Genomic DNA, 23220 nt, shown 5'->3' with positions numbered 1-23220 from the left:
GTGAGGAAGCTGAGAGTGCTCAGGAGTTTGGGAGGAGACACAGCCGGGACAGGCGACCCAGTCTGAGCAAAGGGATGTTCCAGACCATGTGACCTCATGCACAGTATATAAAGTGGGGGGACGAAGGATGAAAGGAACGGATGTTTGGAGTGATGGCATTTGTCTTTCCAATTAATTACCATGTGTGATGAGGCCCAGCTCTCCTGGAGGTGGTAGAACACCTGTCTGCCCATGGGAAGTGGTGAATGAATTCCCTGTTTTAATTGGTTTGTATGTGTGGCTTTTGCTTTCCCTCATAAACTGCCTTTATCTCAACCCATGAGTTTTCTGGCTTTTACCCTTCTGATTCTTTCCCATGTCCCACTGGCAGAGGACTGAGCAAGTGGCTGTCTGGGGCTTGGCTGCTGGCTGGGGTTAAACCATGACAGGCAGGTACCGACCTCTTCACTGTCATGACCAGAGACAGGACTCGAGGAAATGGCCTGAAGCTGAGTCAGGGGAGGTTTAGACTGCATATCAGGAAAAGATTTTTCATCAGAGGTGAATTGAGCACTGCAACAGGCTCCCCAGGGCAGTGGTCACAGTACCAAGCCTGACAGAGTGCAAGAAGAGTTTGGACAATGCTCTCAGGCACATGGTGTGACTCTTGGGGTGTCCTGTGCAGGGCCGGGAGTTGGACTGGATGATCCTGATGGGTCCCTTCCAATTCAGTATATTCTATGATTCTACAAAACTGAGTGCTCTCAGAGTCATTTCAGCTTTACTTTTCTACCTCAATCTTTAACAGGCTAATTTTTAACTTGAAAATTATTTCCATTTCCATTTGATTAAATTCTATTAGAATTTTTGCCATGAAACAGAAACAAGAGAAGCAAACCTCACAGCATTATCTATCATGATATTGGCTTTTTAATATTTTCATATTAAAATTTTAGTATGATTTTTATTATGATGATTTTTAATATGATGATTTGTTCCCTGGAAAAACTAAGGTTCTGCATTATTTATACTTCAGTTTCTATCAGGACTTATTATTATTCCAGGAGTTGTAATGCACATTTCTTCTTTTTTTCTTCTTTTTTTTTTTTTTTTAACAAAAAAAGGGACGTCAGTGATCTATAATTAGAATTGTACTAAAAATTCCAGCAGCACTGCTCAGAAGGTAACGTCACTTCGGTGCACAGGCACAGCACAGGCACTCTGCAGATCTTAGAGACTTGAGAGGCAGCGCAAGACTCTTCCCTTGTCTGTGTCATACTTGTGTCTGGTATCTTGCACGGACATCTGGGAGAGCTAAAAGAAAAGACTTCCCATCTTCCTTTAGGTTTTGTAGAACACCCACTGGACTTCCTGCTTAAAGGCAAAGGACAATATATCTCTTACTTGCTTTCACACACCTGAACTGAGCTACAAACAACAGCAAATAAAGACAGAAAAGGAAGAATATTTGACTTGTGTCAACATTCTTACTCTTTTTGGAAGAATGTTGTCCAGTTTAATCCTCATGAAAGTGGAAAAAAATAACAGTAGTGGATTAAAGCCAGAGTTTAAGAAAATACATTTAAATATATATTTTTACTTAAAAATGAGTTCCCTCATCATTCAAAGACCTAAGAGTTAAGCTATGTTACATACACCTCAGGTACAAATTGAGAAAAGATTCAATAAATCAGACTATATAAAAAGCAAGAGACTTTTTTCCCTCAGAAAAATGTATTTGTGTTTTATCTGATCATATAAAAAACATTAAATTTAAAAAAAAAGTGTATATATATTTTCAAGTGTTAATGGTTTCACCATTCATCATAACTACATTCCGAAGTCCTATAACACCAGGGCACATTATCCTTATCTGTGTAGCACAGTGAGCACAATCTTTACACTGAGGTCACTCTCATCACTACTTCCCCAGAGCAGTTATCCTCTGATGAATCTTCCTGAGGTCTCATGCGGTTGAACAGGTGTAACAACACATAGCCACACTGAAATCTCGGTGAGGTTAACTGTGTTGGATGAACTAAACTTCTGTTTCTAAATGCAGTCAGTGGCAGCCACAATGTCCTCCCTGCTGAGGATTCTCCTCGACTGCTCTCTTCTATGTCCGTGGCTTTATCATAATTTAACACATCCCAGTGCAGATTCACAGCCCTCCAGCGCTTAAACACTCGATAAACAGATGCACCTTCGTGTACTATCAGTCCTGAAAGTAAGAGAAAAAAAAATCGTTTATACAAAATATTTTGAGAGCAAATAGAGATTTAACACATTGTAATGGCTCTGGCAATTTCCAGATGCAATTAAATTACTCATTGTACATATGCAATGTAACTGCTTATTCATGTGTTTGGGAGGCAGGAACATGCAGAGGAAATAAAGTTGTTCTGAATGAAAACTCAGCATAACCAATACTAGAATAATCTGTGCATGCCTAACTAAATGAATTATTTAGATTTAAGTAAACCAATGCAAAACTGGCAGATTTGGATATTGACTGTTTATGCTAGTGCTGCCCTTGTTCATGGTAATTACTATTTATTTACTGAGATTTGTACTGGTTTAAGTAGACCTTTAAGTAGGTTAGACCTTCTGTAGTAGACAGGATAGACCTAAATTTGTTTAAGAGTGTTTTGTAGAATTCAATAGATTGAAGTTTAACTGCTTTCAGATTCCTAGTTCAACTTAGGAGCGCAGAAGATTTATGAAAACCTGAAACAGCTGTAAGTATAATGACTTTCCTGCCTTGCTTCTTTAGAACAAGAAGAAATTAAATGTTATTATTAGCTACAATGAGCATGGTAAGGATGATAGACTTTCTTCTTTCTCTTCAGTATTCAATAGGAAAAAGTTGCAAATCATCTTTTTGTTGAGAGCCAGGAAATCTTTTAAAAGGTCCTTCAAGGAAGACACAAAATTTCTGGAGTCCTCAACAGACCAATCTGCTTATGAATTTCCATGTAGCTAATATTTATGCCTACTGTATGCATTCAAGAAACTTATTTAAAGAAATGAAGCTCCTAACTTGTTGTATGTACATATATGTTTATGCTTACGCTCTTTGTGTGTGAGTATTTCAAATATGGATTTTTTGGGGAGACACATGGGGCTTCTGCCTTCTTACTAGGTTTTTCCTCAGCGAGCCTGGTTGAGGACACTTACTTGGTTCTGAGCAACACCACCTATTTTCTCTGGCTCCCTGCTTTGGGAGGAGAGCAATCTGCCTAGCCAGAAACATTTATAAATCTTTTGCCCAGTGTGCTTCTTGGCAAATATTCTCCTATACATGGCCACATCTATAATGTGATCTCGGGTGTCCTTTAGCTGAAGAGATTGTATATCATCTGTTTCTACACAACAAAATTGTGATTTAAGTGTCTGAGGTCCTTTAGTGTGATTAACTGATACCAGAAAGGAGATGCTCACAGAAAGATGACACAAGGAGAAAGGATGATAAAAATATTTACAATGAACAGCAAACCTGAGATTCAAGTGCAATGATTTGCAGATAGCAATGCCTACTCTAACACGTTTTTTAAGATCAGTACACTGAAAGATAGAGAAACACAAAGATTTCTTTCAGGAGGACATGATAGTGAATGCAGCATCTATGTAAGGCTTTCAAGTTGCCTACAATTCATTGAAGCATCCAATACAGCAAAAGTAACACAAAATAAACTTAATTCAATAGTAAACATTCTAAATGTATTTTGTAACAGCAAAGCATTTTAGAGGCAGGTTTTCTTGATTGCAAGATTTCTATCTTCATCTTCTCAGATACAGATAAAGCAACCTGTCTTTAAAATTTAGCATCATGATAATAATCAATAATAATAGTCAATACATAAATGTACCTTCAAGACTGGCTTGATTGTATTAAAAAGAATAAATGCGTTTGATCATATACAGAATCTACAAACCAAATTAGCCATGATTTTACTGCTGTGACAAAGATCCACCCTTTTTGTGTTCTGTTGTATTTCCTATAAAGTGATAAAGGAGATAAGAATAATCTTCCTCAACCTCTCCCTGGAACACAGCATTATTTGGTCCAACTTCTCTCCAGGCTGTGGTGAAGCAAAATTAAAAGAAACTATTTACTCCAAAGTAAAGATACGTATCTGCACTCCACTGGAACCTGAACAACATATTTCAGAATAGAGAAGGAAGTATTTGAGAAAGGATCATTGAGGTACATGAAGTACATTTAAACAGTCAAAATATCTTCCCAAAATTAAAACAGAAGAAGCTGTAGGATGACTTCTTTCAGGGAACTCTTTTTTACTGTCTTGGGGCTTTCAGGATTTATTGAAATTATGTTTTCAAAGTTTTTAAACATTGGCAAGGATAAGAAATTTTCTTTATAGTGGAAGCTGTCAGTCATATATACTTTAAAAGAGCTACAAAACAAAGGATCAAATATTGCAAGCTTTGGAATAAAGTTGTCAGATTTGGCAGTGCTGAAGGAGAAAAGGAGCACTTTCATAATTCTTCTCATAAAAAGTTTTGGCTTTCTTCTTGATAGAGCTACAGATTGAAAAAGACCCATGTAGAAAAGGCAAAAGAACTGGGGGGAGCGGGGGGGCAAAGTTCTTAGCACCAACACCTCCAAGACCACAAATAAGAGGAACTCTGGGTAAGGTTGAAATGCTGGAGATTTTCAAGGCCCAGAGGAGTTCTGATGCTCAAAAGATAAGTAGTTAGTCACTGAAGTGGAGCTGTGTGAAAATGGCAAAAATCTCCTTTCTCTTAAGGGTTCCACAGAAATGGATGTAGATATGAGAGAAAAAACAAGAATAAATCCCTGAAGAATATTGATTTGTTCCAAACACCGTGATTTCAAAAGCACAGAGGACACAGCTGAACTCTTGTAGGGGGAAAAAAAATTATTTGTTTGACTCAGATGATCCCAAGAAGTTTTAGAATTCACTACTGTTAGCTGTTCAGATGTTCTGTCCAATTAATATCTACAAGGAACAGAGTTTTAGGATGATGGACCCATCTAAATGTCCTATGGTTCTAAGAAGATTTTACCTTTAGGTTTTATCTCTAAGATGGAGGGATTGCTGTGGGATCCAGCCAACAGGATTATGGAGAATCTTAATTTTATATTTTTTTTCTTATATTTTTGCCAAGTACTATTATATTCCTTCACTGTATTCAAAAGTTTTCTTATCCTGACTCACAAGATACTTGAAATTTTTACTACTGAATGTCTTTACAAGCAGTCAACTTGTCTTATTCAGATGTGGTGGTATTAGGTTACAAGTTTATCTTATTTATCACACTAATATATAATCATTTAGGAATGGACCTCCCAGAATCATCACAAGATTTTATCCAGGAATAAAAGATTATTTTTACTTCTGGACAAAGTGCCATGTCTTAAAACTATTCTAGGGCCCACAGATGTAAAAAAAAAAAAAAAGGAAATCAATTGCTCACAGCATTAAAGTGAAACATGTTCAAGCTATAAATAGTAATATAATTCTTTATAAACTATTTAGAATCAGATCTAGTGTGGGAGGAAAAAAAGGCTTTCTGAGTAAAGACATATAAAATGCAGCTAGATGTGTTCACTGTAAGTAACTTCAGCCTGTTCATTTTTAGAACCAAGGAGTTACAGGAATATTGCAAGGCATCAAGTTCCTTAGCAGGGAAGAAAGAGGCTTTCAGAGGGCAATTCACACCTCACACTGGCTCCCATCTCCTACTCCCTTGCCACAGTACTACTGGCACCAATCATGTTTCTAGTGCAATGTTAAAACTGCTTTTCACTGTTGGAAAAGGAGCAGCACTATTGTTCTGGGATTGCAAGTCAGCTGCTATTATTTGTGAGAAGTTTTGTTCATGTTAGAACCATTTATGACCAGTAGTTACAACTATTTTCCAGTGAAAAAATAGATAAAATTCTATGAATTTTCTGTTATGCAAAGTAATTGCTAGGTCTAGAAAGTAGAATGGCAAAGGCTTGATATACTGTACTTCAGTGGCTAGATAAGGGATTTATATTATTCATTCCTTCCATGAACTCACTCTGGTAATCCCTACATGGATGGTCTGATCCTAGCACTATCACTGGAATAACTCTGGCTTTCATAGGCTGTAGTTCTACTTGATCAGTGTTCAAGGTTTGCTTTAGGAAAACTTCTACCAATAGCAAATTTCAAAGAGAACAGCTTTACACTCAGCTTTGATGCAAAAAAGTACAAGGTAATGACTTGTAGGGTTAAAACCACCACTGATAAGTAAAAGCAATCCTGTTTGTCAGGAAGAACTCTGGAAAAATTCAGACTAGAAGAAAGAGAACAGTGTATACCAATAAAGCATGCGTGCTGGAATGAACTGATCATATTATACTGGTGATCTATAATCTTTGGGATTTTTCTTTTGTTGAAATGTAAAACAAAACAAAGAAGTAAAATACAAGTTACACGTAAATTACTTAATAAGAAAGTGACTGGTGTGCTACGTATGATATATAACTCAATCACTGGGTAAACGAATTGTTACGTGCCCGTTTTCAAAGATGGCATAAAAATACATCAGTACCTTTAGGCAAACTGCTTTTAAAATTATAGCAAAACATTTCAGAAAGTGCTTCACACTTTTTGTCTGAAGATAATAACACTTCACAAATGACCAGGAATATTTGTATTGTTTCTGCAAAGGTGTAGGGAGGCATAAATGAAGGCAGATGGAATAAATCTTGGTCATACCACCAGTATCTCAAGCATTATCTTGAAATATGTGGTGCACAGGAAAACCTGTATGTCTGCATACATTTTTCATTGAAATAAAGAGAAATTACAGTGGGAGTAGAGGTATTCACTCACTGTAAATCCTGTTGAAAACTAAGAGAATGCCACGGATGACTAAACACAAATGGAAGGAGAGGAGATACTAAGTGAGAACTGTAGCTGGTTGTAAGCATTACAAGCTTTATGATATAAGAGATTATACATAATAATGGTAAAATCATAAGTTAATGCCTTGGGAAGTCACCAGCATAATGGAAAGTGTTTGGGGTTTTTGAAATCATTTGTAAGTAATAATTACATACATCTATTAGAGAATTTTATTTGAAAGTTTGAAATTAAAACTATCAATCTAAAACCCCTCACTTTATCATGAAAGAAAAAGATTAAATTGAATAAGGTTGACTATATTAATGACTATTTTTAAGAGTTACAAGAAGTTCTGATCTTACAAGCTAACAGAATGCAAATTACTTGAAATTATATGCAGAATAAGTGGGACTGAAGGAATCTGGATTATCAAAATTCCTCAATCGCCAAACCTCCTTTATACAGCTTTCTGAATTTCCAGATACAGTCTAGTAAACTGTTAAGTCATATCTGCAGTGAACTTTATAACTACAAAACAGTGTCCAAATATGTTTAATTGTAGTCAGTTTTACATTTAACTTTCCATGTATTATTTATGATAGGACTATAAAATATGCATTTATTAAATGACAGGAAAGTCAATCTACCTTGTGGAGGAAGACAGCTGTGTGTTTGCTTTGCTCCTGCAGGGTGTAGCTGAGCCAGCTCCATGTGAGGTACATGACAGTTCAGTAGCTTCCACTTCAGTGGTGGCTTGAACCTGGCTGGCTTGAAAGGCAGCTACAGAACTGCATGTACCAATTTATGGAAGGTCACCTTCCAAATGTTTACTTCTGTGGATAAATACAGTAATATTTCTGATCACCCATAGACATTCTTGACTGACTTGGAGTTTAATCTGGCTAAATGAACTGTTAAGTTTCCCATTTTTTTTTAACAGTAAAACAAATGGGAAAAATGAAAATGATTTGAAGTAACTGGTTATTTCAACTAGCTGATGCTTACCAAAGTAATTTTTTTACTGGGACAAAAAAACCAAACAAGCCAGAATTCCATATAAATGAAATTTTTAGAATGCCTGAAGCACATATTATCTTCATTTAGTGTATTTTTTAACAAAAGCAAAGCCTTCAATATTGAGTGTTAAGCTGGAAGAGGTGATATTCAGAAATCAGCATCTAAGAGGACGTGTAGCTGAGCTCTTTTGTTCATTTGAAAGATAAGCACTTCTCCAAAGTATGAGATTCTGCTTGCTTTTCTGTCTGAGATTTGGGTTCACAGAAGAAAGCCTGTGTTACAAAACATTCCAGAGCAGCTTCTCCAACAAAAATTACAAAATGAACAGAACTGCTGATGTAGCCGAAATATAAATACTTGTACAGCAATGGGATGGTTTCAATAAAAGACGATGTGGCTTTACAGTTGAAGCCAAACCCTTGATACTAGGAATCACTCTTTGTTCCTTATGGAGCACAATTCAGCACTGTCCTTCTAATTCCTATACATAAGATTCAGATAACATTTATCTCTCAAAAATATCAATGCAAACATCAGATGGCATTTCACTTCTGTATTTTCTTGCAAATGAAATTCCATTAATGTGGTTTAATGTAAATTAATATTACTAATTATGAAAATTTAATTCTCTAAATTATATAATTATATAATATTTAATGTAAATTTCCTCTGCAAATAGCCATAACTATTCTAACAATCAAATCAAGGTTCTTTTACCAGGTACTACTAAAGGGATTTCTATTTAAATATTCCCAAGTCCAGTGTACTTTCAGAAATTTTTGAAGTAGTCAATACAGTGTTGCAGTAAAATGTATTTTCTCTTACAAGATTTCAGCTCAATGACTTGGGACTTTTTAATAGTAAAGCAAGTTACTATAGTTAGCACTAAGTGTTTCATAACTGTTTATGATGTGCAAAGAACTTACCCCTGACTTCTCTGTTCTCCTCCATTTCTAGCACAGTGACCTATATAAATGTGTGCAACTGAATTCTGGGTGTGCAGTGTGATGACACCTTCAAGGGCTTCTTCTGCACTTCATGATGATACAATCTAATTCAAACTGGCATCAGAAGATGACAGTGTGTAATTTTACTAATTATTTTAATAATGCCTTTCATATTTTCATCTGTTTAACTTCCTGAACTTTGCTAGTCGTCTGTTTTATGAAGAAATTTAAACCGATCCTGTTCTCACCACTAACATTTTGGGAAGACACTGATGAATCTGAGAGCAAAGTTTCTTTGATTCTTTTCTCTCTGCAGTACTTGGAACACTGTAAAAAGCAGCACTTGCAAAACGTATCAGCTGAGAATAAATCTGCAAAGAACTGGAGTGATAAATTAGAGTGACCAATTAGAAAAATAGAAATAGTCACAGTCTTAAACCACAGTCTGTGCTGTTTAAAGATTTTGAGCTTACCTATGCATACTAGATCCATAAAACCATACATTCCATAGCAGATTTGAAAAAGGATGTCCTTTCTTTGCCATACTGCATAAGGGCTGAAGGCTGACCATAGAAGCCAAGTCACACTTGCTACTAAGAACAGAGATCCTAGGATTACAGCAACCATCTGCACTTTCTCAACCAGTGTTATAGTAATGCTTTGCCACTAAAAGAGAAACAAAGTTGTATAAGATAAAAGTGTTATTGTCCATGGTTGCACATTCAACTCCACCTTTTTTCCTGAAATCAGAAATTATTTTAATATTTACACATATCTTCACAGATATTTACTAATATCCTTGACATTTTATATATTTTTTTCCTATTTCACTTTAAAGAGAAGCTAATAGTTGCTTCCCCATTTCCTCCAGTGTCACTATCAATACCATCTAGCTGTGAACTTCTGAAGAGTTAATAGTTTTATTTCTGTTTTGAATATGTAGGCAAAAAAAAAAATTAAGTCTTAGGAATGGAACTCAGTCTTTCTTCTTTGGAGTGCAATGAACAGAATAAACAAAGAAGAAGACTTTTCAAGTATGTCGTATGCTAGAGTGACAGGTTTCCTTTCCATCCCTCCCGAAGTGTGAAGCCATTTTCCACTTTGAGGTTTCTCATCAAAGAAGTTCCAGACATACCAAGGAAGTTGTCTTTCTCTGCATAAACCAATGTTAACAGCACAAAAAGACACCTGCAACCTAGTGTGGAAGCAACATGAAAACTCAGGAGAAGCCCTGAATATAGATAGCACAAACATTTCTTTTCAGTGCACCCCAATTATGTCCATCTTTCCAGGGAAGGCTGTTATCTTCCATATGTGACGTGACTCTGGTTTATGGTGTGACAAGATTTAAATAAAATTGAGTATGTGTACTGACTTCTGTCAAGATAAGATGAGAAATACAATTCTGTTATAAGTGTCACAAAAGCAAAACACAGCATAAGGAACAAATTGTTCTAGATTACCCTTAACATATATGGTTTTTCTTGGCCATAATTATCTAAATTACCTTGGCAGATTCCCCACTCCAGCCCTATCACTCATTCCAGGCCTGGTGTGAAGACTTTGTAGACAGCCATCTTTCCTGTTCCTAATTTTGGATGTACCTGCCTCCTTCTACAGTTGCAATAGAGAACAAGTGGAGAAAGCTGTTGCAGTATGGGTTTTCTTACCTCTTTTCCCATCTGACAATATTTTTTCCTTTTTCCTATTACTTTACTAAAGCCTTCTCTTTTTTACAGCTGTTGGGTAACCAGTACCATATAATCATAAGATAAAATTTTAATTCAGGTTGCAAGGGCCTGTGGGAGCCCTCTAGTTCAACTTCCTGCTCAACACACGATCAGTGATGAGATCAGACCAGCTTGCTCAGGGGTTTATTCAGTAACACCTTGAAAATTTCCAAGTATGGAGGCTGTTCAGCCTCTCTGTGCAACCTTCACCATTTCTTGACTGTACTCAGGTTGGAAAAAGTTCTTCTTCAAAAACATTTTTTCTTATATTCAGTCTGATCGTCTTTTGTCCCACTTACACTCTCTTCCTCCCATCAAGTACCACTGTGAAGAGCCTGCATGAGCAATGGGTCCTCTGTCCCTTTCTTCTCTTTCAGCTTTTTCCATTCACTTTTCTACAGTAGCCTGATTTGCACGTGGTGCTGCATTCCTTCTCTTCTCGCAACGTTCTGAATATAATAATTCAAAATGATAGATGTATAACAATTTGTAAATTGTCTATCTTGAAATACTACTCTTTTATAATGAACTCATGAAATGCAGACTAGCTTTTTCATGGAACTTGAGGGTTTGGAATGGGGCTATTCATACTAAACACTACCTTTTTATGGTAGAACAACTGTGGATACTCATTTCCTTTGTTACATCTTTTTATAAGGTCAAAGAAGGTCATTAACAAGTGATGGATGACACAATGGTGTGAGCTTTTCATGACAGATATTACTTGCATACAGGATTAGAAGTTCAGGACTGAAATTCACAGAACTCTCTTTAGACTCCATAGGGTAATGTTAAACAAAATTATTTTTCATTTCTCAGCTGAAGTTACATAGTGTGACTTGGCAGGAAACTGTCAAAAATGCTGGTGGTTATGTATGTCTATCTTCTTTCTTTATCAGTGTGAGACAGACCTGTATTAAATTTCTTTGGAATGCCTGAAATCAAAGTCCATTTACATGAAGTAAAGCTTTAACTGTCACAAAATATTACACTGTCAAATTCACGGAAGCTGGCAATAAATTGCAAAAACTATTAAATAACTGAAATAAACAGCAGATCTGTCACAGTGCAATTTCAGCAATGCAGAAGTTCCTAAACTCACTTCAGTGTATGTTGATTTTATTTTCTTCTTTTTTTTTTTAACTTAGATTGCTCATAGTTATTCTGCAAAGACAATAATGAACAAAAGGAAAGGTAATCCAAACATTTGGGATAAGTAATGTACCATGCAGTCTAGACACAAAGCTTATCCCTGTTCTGGTGTTGTCTGAAAACCAATAGCTCTTCCTCAGAGTCAACCACTCCTACCACCTCTATCCATTTCATGAGGGCTTTTTGTTGTGTTTTCCCAATTCTTTATTTCTAGAAAAACTTGACCTCGAAAAGTTCTAAGAAACATATATATGATCCTCACCTCTTCTCTTCTAAAGAATGTATTGTTGTTATTTTGCTCTTCTCCTGATCAGCTAATTGTCTCTCAAGAATGCAATCAATTGAATCTCTCAACCTCAATAAAGTCAGTAATTCCAGGGATTCAGCGTATCAGCATGCTATCAAATTACTACAATTACTGAGAAATAGCACAAGCATTCCAGAGGCTGTAGTTCCTAACTCTTCTGCCTTTAAAAATCAAACAAGAGTTCAAAAACAACCCCAAACCAACAAACCAAAAACCCCATCAAAATTAAAAAAAACCCAAGAACCTCAAAATAGGGTTGGATATTTTCTTATGTTACCCAACTACTTTAATCTTTGTGATGTTCACTGTCTTTGTTCTACGAAAGAAATTTTAATCCTCCACCTTCTTCAGTATGAAGGTCAGCAATAACAAAGAAATTACAAAATTTTAGGGAATTTTCCTCCCTATTACTTTTAATCTGTAAGTTAAACTAATTGATTATATTCCACAGTAGATGGATGAGGAAGGACTGTGTGTGTAAGACAGAAGACATTTTAGTGGCCTAGAAAGTTTTATGTGAAACCACTAACTTGCCTTCTTGTGGTCAGCAGCCTACCATAAGAATCCAGCACCCTAGGAATGACAGGGTGGGATGGATTGGTGTTCAGCTCCACCATGTGATTGATGGACTTGGGGACCTCATCTTCTGTCTATGTCAGTCCATAGTGCAAATGGCAAGAAGACTGTGGATGGTTAACTTACCCCAACTGAAAGTTCCTTCTCCTTGCCCCTCTCCAATCAGTTTTGATTTGTTACAGTCTGAGATTGCTTCCTGGGAAATGACTGCCTTAATTATATTTCGCATAAATTTGACTGAGTTTGGGTACAAATTATGAAAAAGTGAGTAGGTGTTACTGAGACAGGTATGTTTTTCACATAATGCAGGTGGCATTCTGTAGTTACCATGTTATTCACATTTGGATAGGTTTGGAATGTTCAGTCCCTCTCTTAGACAGGGCCAGCTTTCGCCATTAGACAGTGAGATGAACTGCACAGGACTGCATTGTTTGGTTGCTTTGCATTTCATAACAAGGCTTGTGAAGAGGAACTGGAGTTGTGGTCACACCATTTGCTTCTGCCTGAAGTCTCACTCACAGCATGGCTAACTTGTGAGAATACAACTGAAGGACACCCAGGAACAGAAAATTCTTTCTAAGAGTAAGGTTCTTTTTATAGCATCAAAAGTTAAACTTTCTTTGATTTCTCACAATTATTTTCCTTATTGTATTCACTGTTATGTTGTTATAATCACTTTATCTGTTAATGTCAAATTAATGGCTTACAATAGAGGTCACAAAAATAATATAGTAAAAATAATTCAGTGATAGTTAATGTTGAGAAATTGCATTTAGAATATAACAGACTGAATTATTTAACATTGTAAATTGAATGATCACATTATTAGTGTGTCATGATTTAAATCCATTATTTCAACTAGTGTTTTTCTCATTTTCTTCATATAACTTGCTTCGAAAATTTTAATTGCTCATGATTATGAATAATACTATGACTTTCTAATTTGTTTTTGCTATTTACTTACTATACATGCCATAATCAGTAACAGTTATTTTAGCTAAGTATTTTGCCAAGTTAGAAAAGATCTAGACCGGATTTTAGTGTCAGCTTCTGTAAAGCAAATGACCCTAAAAAATAAATATTATAAGAAAGATTGTAATTTTTGCTCAATAACTAGAAATGGGAAAACAATGTGAGATATTTTGTATCTAGATAACTATAATACTGTAGGTTTCAGATATAATCATTTAAAAAACCTCATTTAAATTTCTATGAAATAAGATCCCATTTCATATTCCTTCCCATCCTATCTGTAGTGTTATGATGTACCCTGCCATCTCAGTTGTCCATGAAAAAAACCATTTTATTTTAATATACAATCATGGCAAAAACTTCCTTTGAAAATGGTGTTTTGAACAAAGTATAATTAATGCTTCTGTTTTAATGTAATACTGTCTGCCCCTGAAAACTTTCTAGACTTTTACTTCTACTGACACTTCATTTTGTTTGGTTCTTTTAAACTTTTATTTACCACTAGTCTTCCTCTGATAAATCATTTGGGAGTATAGTACATTAATGGTACTCTAGAGTTCAAATTCTGACCCCAGAAACATTGCTTCTCTTTTCTTCTAAGGTTTCTGTCAAACAAAAATACAAATATAAGGAAATAATGCCTTATTTTGGAGGTCGAGACTTCCAGAAGTTGAAGGAAACATATTGCTTTGATGGACTAATTGTTAAAGAATAAAGTTAATACAGTTATGTGCATGTCCTTACTAACATAAAGATGGAAAAATTTTCAAAGGTCTGTCACCTCTGAGATAAATCAATATTAACTTGGTTTTGTTTTAATAATGCCTTGTAAAAGCCCATTGATTATTGTACATGTACAATACATGGCAGAAAAGGGATCAACGAAGTATCTAGACTGTGCTTGTACTTAGAATACATTGCATTAAAAATGTCTGCAAAGAAACGACAGGTTTTCCTACATCCTCAATAAAGAACATATGAAATTTCCTTATGGCTACCCAAATGCGTACCAGCTTCAACTGTACCAATTATAATCCATCAAAATTCCTTAAACCAAAGAGCTGTTATGGGGTTACCCCACTCTGTTCTCTCAGAAACACAGCTTATTATGGGCGCTGCTGACTGAGACCTCTCATTCCCTTCACTCATTCTCAAATGAGTATTTTACATTACAGCAACAATAATGCCTGGCTGTGACCTATTGTAATATAACATGAATAACCTGAAGACATGCCAAATATACAACCTCAAAAACTTTTTGTTAGATTGCTCTAATTGCTAGAATCAACTCTCACAAGAACAAGTTCTTCCCTACTGTTGTTCATTATGCATTACATGATTTGTAATCTGTGTACATATGAATAAAACTCACACAGAAGCAAAAGAACACACTGATTTAAGTCCAATGAATTACTTTTGAAATGGCTGTTCCTTACTTTATCCTGTTGGAAGTCTATGAGATTAGGTAATTAGGGTTTCTGAAATGTTTTGCAGTAAGTGTATGTTGACTACAAGATTCAGTATGCAATGATAGTTAACTTACTGACCAGGCTAGACAGAAAATGCAAAGTTATGAGTACAAACACACACACACACAAACATTTGAAATGTCATTTTTAGCTACAGGCTTCTCTTTTTATGACTTTTTCTTAAAAGAATCTATGCCACAAAAATTGCAGCCCACCATTAATGACTGCCTATTTTGATACATTATTAACACATAGAGTGCCTGGAGTCATGATGTCCATTATCTTTTCATCAGGCAGAGAGCTCATTAATACAGATAATTTGGGCTGTATGTAATTTCTGTAATTTCAGTCATCTTGGAAGGCTGCACCAGTATTTTACTTGGGACATTCTGAAAACATAACATTTACTGTGCAAATCCTGTCCATCTGTGCACCACTCAAGCAATTTAGTTGACAGTTCCTGGAAGTGTTGGCTTACTGCATGTACACAACTGATTGAACATCTATACCTACAGTGGGTACATCCTGGATTTCTGGCTGTCCAGAAGCCTGGACATCCTAGTTAATATACAAAATCGTCACATTCTATTACATTCACCTTTCAAAATCTTACTACTTACAAAGCAGAACAGTTAAACCTTTTATCTTTAATGATTCTTTAAATGACGTTAGGATCTGAGACCACAAGCTGAGCTGCGATGCCAACTACTTAGTCTTACATTATTCTTTCTCTGAGAAATTATCGCTACCTATTTTTTGCTGATGGCCAAAAAATGAAAGGAATTAGGCAAGACTGCAGGACTGTGTGACCAGCTGAGGCAGCTGCCCAGGCAGGGCTGCAGTGGGAATACGCTGACACCCTGGCGCCGGGCTGCAGAGTGTGCCCTGCTCTTGTGCCAGTAGGGGCCAGCAGCAGTGAGCGTCCCTGTGGAAAGTGTGCTAGGGAACAGGAGTTACTCCACTTAGTGACAGAGCTCCAGGAGCAGGCAAGTAGGCTGAGGAATATCGGAGTCAAGAGACAGCTCAACTACCTTCCCCGGGACAGGCCCAAAAGGGCAGACAGAATGCATGATATGGAGGATTCCCTATCCTCTCTCTGTCCAACAGAATGCAGTGACCTAAACGACAGGGGACAATGGTGACAAGTTCCTGCCCAGCGCAGCGGGCAAATCTCCTCTGCAACTCCCTCCCTGCAGAATTTTGGTCTTTTTAATCATGGATCAATTTACATGACATTGAGCCTGCTGGTGACAGACAGGGTGCACCTGTCGCAAAGCAGGAAAAGGATCATTGCACAGGAGTTGTCAGGGCTCACTGAAAGAGCTTTAAATTAAACTTGAACGGAAAAGGGATAAAGCCATGCTCACTAAAAATCAGCCTGGAGGTAGCACACCAGTGTTGGAGGGACAGTGCTACAAAAGTCCTTTGGTCTGCCATCTCAGTGGAGGCAGGAATGGAGATCCATGAGGTAGCAAAGGCACAAGAGCTACTGATACATTAGAAAGCAGAGAAACAGCTGAGAATGGTCATGTAGGAATTAGGGCCTCCCCCCCAATAAAGGTGGTGGGATCAATAAGGAAGGAGAGTTGGCAAGATAGTCCTGAATGTTATCAGTGTTATGGTTGACTAGAGCTTAATGACGGTGTGGATAGAGCTGAATGTTTACGGGTAAAGATTCAGGGGGAAGGGCAACAAGGCAGACATCCTGGTGGGAGTTTGTTACAGGCCACCCAAGTAGGATGAAGATACAGATGAAGTATTCCATAGGAAGCTGGGAGAAGTCTCATGCTTGCTAGCCCTGGCTCTCATGGGGGACTTCAACAAACAAGAACAGATGTCTGCTGGTACACAACAGAGCAGAGAGGAGACAGTCTAGAAAGGTTCCTGGAGGAACTAAGAAACATGTAAGGTTAAGTAAATTATTCTCAAGTTAACTTTTAACTCCTATGAGACTCAAACTAAGTTTAGCTTAGTAGCTTAGCTCATTGGTATTTTGCACATTCCATGAATGTGTATATTTGGTGAAAATGAAATTACCATTCTATGTGAATAAACACTGTTCTTACTGTAAAGTAGGATGTGTTCAATTTCTGTTGCAGTTTTATTGGAAATACTGAATTTCATTGCAACCTACTGTACTTTTGATAGCATTATCTGAAAATTAAATATTAATGACTGGAGGAAATTAAAGCTTGCCATGGCTGTTGCATTCTCTGCAACTTAAAACATGATCTGCAAAATTAAACTGAAAGCTTAGCTCAAACATAGGCTGTCCTGTTACGGTCAGGTCCACATTCCTGGAAGAACTGAGAGAAAAAACATTCATTCTAATTGCACTGAGGAAGTAAACCTCAGCAAGATCATAAATGAGCAATATGAGGGACGTATTAACAATTTTCATGCCATGTAGTCACTTAGGATGGTTAACCGCGTTTTGCCTATACAACTCTGTATTTTGCTTTTTGAACACAGACAGTATGGGAAAGGGTTCTGGAGTTGCTTTTTCCTTCTCTCCTGGGAAAAGAACTGTTTTTAAATTCTAGCTAAAAAAATGCTGAGCATGAGGCTAAGATTGCACAGTTCATGATGATATTGATACACTCAGCAAATGTATGTAAAGAATTGCTCAGCATGGAGGGCCAGAACACGCATCTTCTACAAAAATACCCTGGACACTAGCCACTATACACAGGGACCATCTGTTCTTGATCATTTCTGTTGATGCCTTCTTGTCTATCATGTTAAAAGTATTCAAGTATTAATTATGGTTCCTTTACTGAAACTCCCATTTCATCTGCTAGCTTGACTTTCTGAAAGTGCTGGCTACTCCTTCTCTGTCTTTTTGACTCCAACCCGTGCAAAAGGAAACACAGAGAGTTTATATGAGAATATTCTACACCTTAATGGTTGGTCCATTCCCTTGTGAGAACCTTGCCTCAAACCCATTGTTCACCTGAGTTAAAGCAAGGTTTTAAACTTTCACCTCTAAGGATACTATTTTAATAACTGAGATTTCTGTGTTATTCAGGATATTCAATAGTAGAACTTCTTCCAAGTAATTTATTGGAACACTTCCATACAATACATAGATGTTCACTGAACCAAAGGGAAAGCCAATGAAATTGATTACTCTGTTCACAGCATCTCCATGGGGGTAAGTAGGGAAATTATTTTAGTATGGTACAAAGAAAGCATCAGGAACTATTTCTGTCACTGGCATATTTCAGTGGGCTCTGAATGCACAAAAAGAAGCCATGGAAAGGCTTTAATGGAAAAGAACCATAGAAATCACGTGAAAGTGAAAGAAATGCCATGTAATTGGAATTTTAGAGTTCAAAGTTTCCAGTTCACTGAAAGAAGACTGAAAGAGGACCCTAAGAATGGAGATGCACAAACATATTCCATTGGATAAGCACAGTTTAGTTGCAAAGCATTGTTTTGTCTGAAGTACATAATAATTACATCTTTCCACTATCTCCTTCTAGACACTCTCTGAATCCAAAGACATGCAATCAAGTAACATCACCATGTATTGTCACTGGATTTCCCTGCATCCTGCAGCAACATTATTCACAATAGTTGAACAATACTTCTGGAACAAAGCAACTCCCCACCTTTAGTTAGGGAGCTGCACCTTCCCTGTTCAGTCTTCTTCCTGTTGCTGTATGGCAATGATGTGTTTCAGCAGAGAAGGGTACAACCTCACCAGAAATCAACTGAGTACAAATACTGGCCTCTACTCCTTTTGGCCCTGAGCAAAAACTAATTGACAGACTGCAATCAGAATTTTCATACAAAAATCTGAAAAATGCTCATGAGGGAAGAAGCAATCCTGACTTCATGTGGGTTTTTTTTAAGATGTGAAACAAAGAGTAATTCAGATTTTAAGGGAAACAAAAAGATTCAAGAAATATATCCCGAGTTCAGCTTGTTGCCTTGCCTCATCCCTAAGTAAGATAACATGTATCTTGGACTAAGGTTAGAAGGCAGGGCAGTAAGAATACCAAGCTATTATATGCTAGCATGTAATCATGAAGAAAACAATCCTGGGTTCTGAGCTGTATGCAACCTGCCAGAGACTGCTTTAAAAGTCAATTTGAATGTAATTTATTAGATTAGCAAATCAATTAGATTGATTCTAGAGTCAATTAAATCAGCAATAAATCTTCACTTAAAGAGAAGTTAGTCATAATTATAAAATTTTAGACAGTGCAAATGAATATGGTAAATAATACACTGCTTGAAAATTTGGCCTAGTGTAAGAATTATTTATTAATTATAATTTATTAATTAATATTAATTACATGTTTTATATATCACATATGTATAATAACTAGAAGGCTTTAAAAGTATGCATAAGACATTTACAAGAATTAGTATAATGTATTAATGTTAAAATTATTATTAATAAATATTTTATTATTAAGTTGTTATTTAAGTACATATTAAACAGCAAAATTTTAAAAGTCAGTTGCATTCGTTTTTTCAGGTACTGCTAAATAATCACAACCATACACTAATATGTGCTGTTGTTTGAATCAGTACTGAATTTTTTCTAATCGTTTGGGTAGCCATGGTTTTGATCACTCAGTTACTTTTTAGAGTCCATTTTTATAAAACATATAAGCTGTAGTGCTTAATTACAGAGCATGGCAATTTAGATAATACATATCATCTAATATTATAGCTCTATCTATAAAAAAAGAGAATAGCTGCCTTTATAGTATACACTATACCAGAAACTCTCTATTTCTCTCTAACCATATCATGAATATGTCTTTGGTGTAATTAAATTAAATTGCACAATATGCTTTTGAACACTGAAAATTCCCAGCTGTCTGACTTGTTACATTGTGCATCAGCAATCATAGTGCTGCAAGGAGCAATGGTTGCAATACCAAAGACTTTAATATCCATTCATATCATTGTGCTTGAAAATTCCTAAACTATAAATTGTTCTTGGCTTAATGGCATGTATATGACTTACACATAACCCATGTACCTTCTCTTGCAGTACAAATACAGACATAAAATAAATATACCATCAGTTTCTCTCAAATACCAAAAGCACTGAAAAAGAATGAAAGGTACGTACATGCTGTCCATATGGAAAACACACTTAAGGAAGAACCACTTACTGTTCTGCAACTGTCATTTTTAAAATTCATGACTATAAACACCATCATGTATTGCTGTTTCTACACAATAGTCCCCTCTTTACATTCACTGATTACATATGATGGAGCTACTGGTCTTCTTTTCAGAACAGAAGCTCATAAGATTGTTCTACCCTACAGTCAGCACTGTCTCTGGATTCCTTACCAATACTAACAGTAACACTTGAGGATACTCTTAGAAAAACACCTTAGTGGTCCTGTAGGATATAAGCCCTGAAATACTTGCTACCCACTTGAAAAAAACGAAAAAAAACCTAAGAAGTTCTTTACTCAGAGGGTGGTGAAGCACTGCAACAGGTTGCCCAGAGGCGTTGTGGATGTCCCATCGCTGGAAGTGTTGAAGGCCAGGTTAGATGGGTTCCTAAGCAACCTCATCCACGAAGCAGCATCCCTGCCCATGGCAGGGGGCATTGGTGTTGTGGAACTCCAGTGTCTTTAAGGTCCCTTCCAACCCAAACCATTCTATGATCCTATGATTCTTTTTCACCTCTCTGAATGGATAGAAACAGGGAAACAGATCTTCAAAAGGCCCTGGTTCTGCCACTGTAGTCAGACAAAAATTTCTTGATATCCAGAGTTTGTGGGCAACTCATCCTTATATGGATGATGTCTAATGCAAAAGGAGGGAAGGTTTCTCCATCTCAGATGAAATTCTCACTTACTCATTAGACTCTGAGAAACATCAAGCCTGTGAGCTGAGAAAGGGCAGAGCATCTAAGACTGGTGGCTGCAGACTGAGCTAATGGAACATCTCAGGACTGTGAAACAGGTAGTGTAAGAGCTCACGGCTCAAAGCACTCGAAGAGGTAAGTGGCTCAGACACCTGGTAAAGAGATGACCTAATACTCTTCTTCAGGTAGGTTTGCCCAGTCAGTCCTGGATGACTTAGTAACTTATCCAGCATCCAACTCTGAATTACATGATTGTGAATCACTATCATAAAAAAACTGTATGCAAAAAAATCATTAAAATGGCCAGTATACTGACACCAGACAGGTTTTTGCTATGCTGGGAACTTGGAATGAGGTTTTGACGGGAAAAGGTTGGCATTTTCTTGTGACTGTGAAAACAAGCTTCAGCACCTTTCCAATAGAACAGCTTTTAAAATGGCACTTTGTGAATGCCTGCTCATGGTCCACCAAAGTGAAGCAGCCCAGACTCTCAACCAACACAATAAGCAAGTCCAGTGGTGGAATCCTCCAGCAGGCAGCTAAGCAGCTGCGACTTTGGACCCACAACCTCCAGAGATGCTGACTGCCACAGACAGTCTGAACAGTTGGATTGCTGTCTTCCAGCACAGGAGTTTTCTGAAAGTGCTTTTCCTTTAGTAATGAAAATAAACATGAGATGTACAAATTAACCACCCCTTTGGAGGCATGCAAATTCCCACAAGAATTTGAGTTTGTAAATAAAAGTTAGCTTTCTAAAGTAATTTTCTTTTTCTTGTCATAAAACATATTCTACCAAACTCTCTTCCCCTACAGGAGGGACAACAGGAAAGACAGGGAGGGAGCCTTTATCAGGGAGTGTAGTGATCAGATGAGGTTTAGCAACTTTCAACTAAAAGAGAGCAGGTTTAGATTAGACATTAGGAAAAAAATCTTTGCAGTGAGGGTGGTGAGACCCTGGAACAGGTTGCCCAGAGAAGTGGTGATGAAAACAGAGAGAGTGACACTGGGACAAAGACATGGCTTCTTATCCGCACTTCAGATGTACTAACACAGGATTGCAGGACACAGAGCTGCAGAAATTCTAGATGATTTTTAAGTAAACAGGTTGGAAGGCTGTATCTCTGAACCCAAACAAGGAAGGGTTTTGAAGGTTATCATGAAGACCTGATGCATGAGAGTTGTACAATGAAGACAAAGGTTCACTTGTGTCACATGATGAACACCAGGACATCTGGGAGTATTTAAACTACTGAAACTGCTTTCTATTCTGAAACGGTCTAGACTAGAAGGCTGAAGTCCTTAGATCTTGTAGGTTTAATTGCTGGGGCTAGATTCACAGCAATTGTATCAGTGAGATCTACAAAGGCAGGAGGGAAAGGCCCAGGGGAAGGATAAGCTTTTAAAATTCCAACAGCCATAAACTCTTCCCACTGAATGCACAACATATTTTCCACAATTTCTGAACACAGTCAAGTACATGATATCCATTCTCAGTGGAGAAACTCTGAAGTAGGCACATTTCCCTAGAATAAAAAGAAATTTCACCTATTTTCTAGATTTTTAACCAAGGCTATAGGAAGGAAAGGACAGGCTGAAGTAGAGGATTTTGAAATCCCAGAGATTATAGGATCACAGAATCTTAAAGTTGCAGAAGATGCCTAAGATCATCAAGTCCAACCATTGACCTATCATCACTGCATTCAGCACTAAACCATATTGCCAAGTGCCACATCCACATGCCTTTTGAACATTTCCAGAGACGGTGATTTCACCACTTCCCTGGGCAGCCTGTTTCCATGCTTGATCACCCTTTCGATGAGGCAATTTTTGCTAATCTCCAATCAAAACCTCCCTGGGCACAACTTAAGGCCATTTCCTCTTGTCCTGTTGCTTGTTCCTCACTTGGGAGAAGAGGTCAAACCCACCTCACTACAAACTCCTTTCAGGTAGTTGTAGAGAGTGATGATGCACCCATGAATGCATTTCTACAAGATGCATTTGAAGGTCCCTCTGCTTATACTGTGGATATAAGTGGAGGATAGGAAGATCTTTCCCTAAGTTTGACAAATACCAGAAAAGCATCAGTTATTAATCAAATTTCTATTTGGTGCAAGCATCCAGAAGGCAATGAGATGATATGCAATACTCTGTAAATGGTGGGTGAGGAGGAAGTGACCCTCAGGAGGATTTTAAGTCAGCTTGTACATTCAAATACCAGCAAAGTGTCCTTTTTGGAAGGTGACATAAAATGATTTGAGCTTACAATGATTCTTGTGGTCACTACATGTGGATGAACAGGGCTGCAGGTGCAGGAAAAGGCTGAAAGTGTAAGTCTCCCATATTCTATTTGTGTTACTCTG

At 37.1% G+C, this 23220-nt stretch overlaps 1 protein-coding gene across 1 annotated transcript in view; it reads right to left on the bottom strand.

Annotated features, from left to right (window-relative positions):
• Positions 1–1446: 1446 nt before the first annotated feature.
• Positions 1447–23220, bottom strand: part of MARCHF11 (membrane associated ring-CH-type finger 11) — a 31843-nt gene continuing 10069 nt past the window's right edge. Inside the window, exons 3-4 of the mRNA XM_048311556.1 lie at positions 9280–9472; positions 1447–2200 (exon numbers count right to left, since the gene is read on the bottom strand). Coding sequence (XP_048167513.1) covers positions 1878–2200; positions 9280–9472 — 516 coding nt within the window. The 3' untranslated portion in view covers positions 1447–1877. The remainder of the gene's footprint in view (positions 2201–9279; positions 9473–23220) is intronic.

Source organism: Corvus hawaiiensis, chromosome 1 (assembly GCF_020740725.1).
Source record: "Corvus hawaiiensis isolate bCorHaw1 chromosome 1, bCorHaw1.pri.cur, whole genome shotgun sequence".
Lineage (NCBI taxonomy): Eukaryota > Metazoa > Chordata > Aves > Passeriformes > Corvidae > Corvus > Corvus hawaiiensis.
Note: the sequence above shows the minus strand (reverse complement) of the source record. Positions and strands in the feature narration are given on the sequence as shown.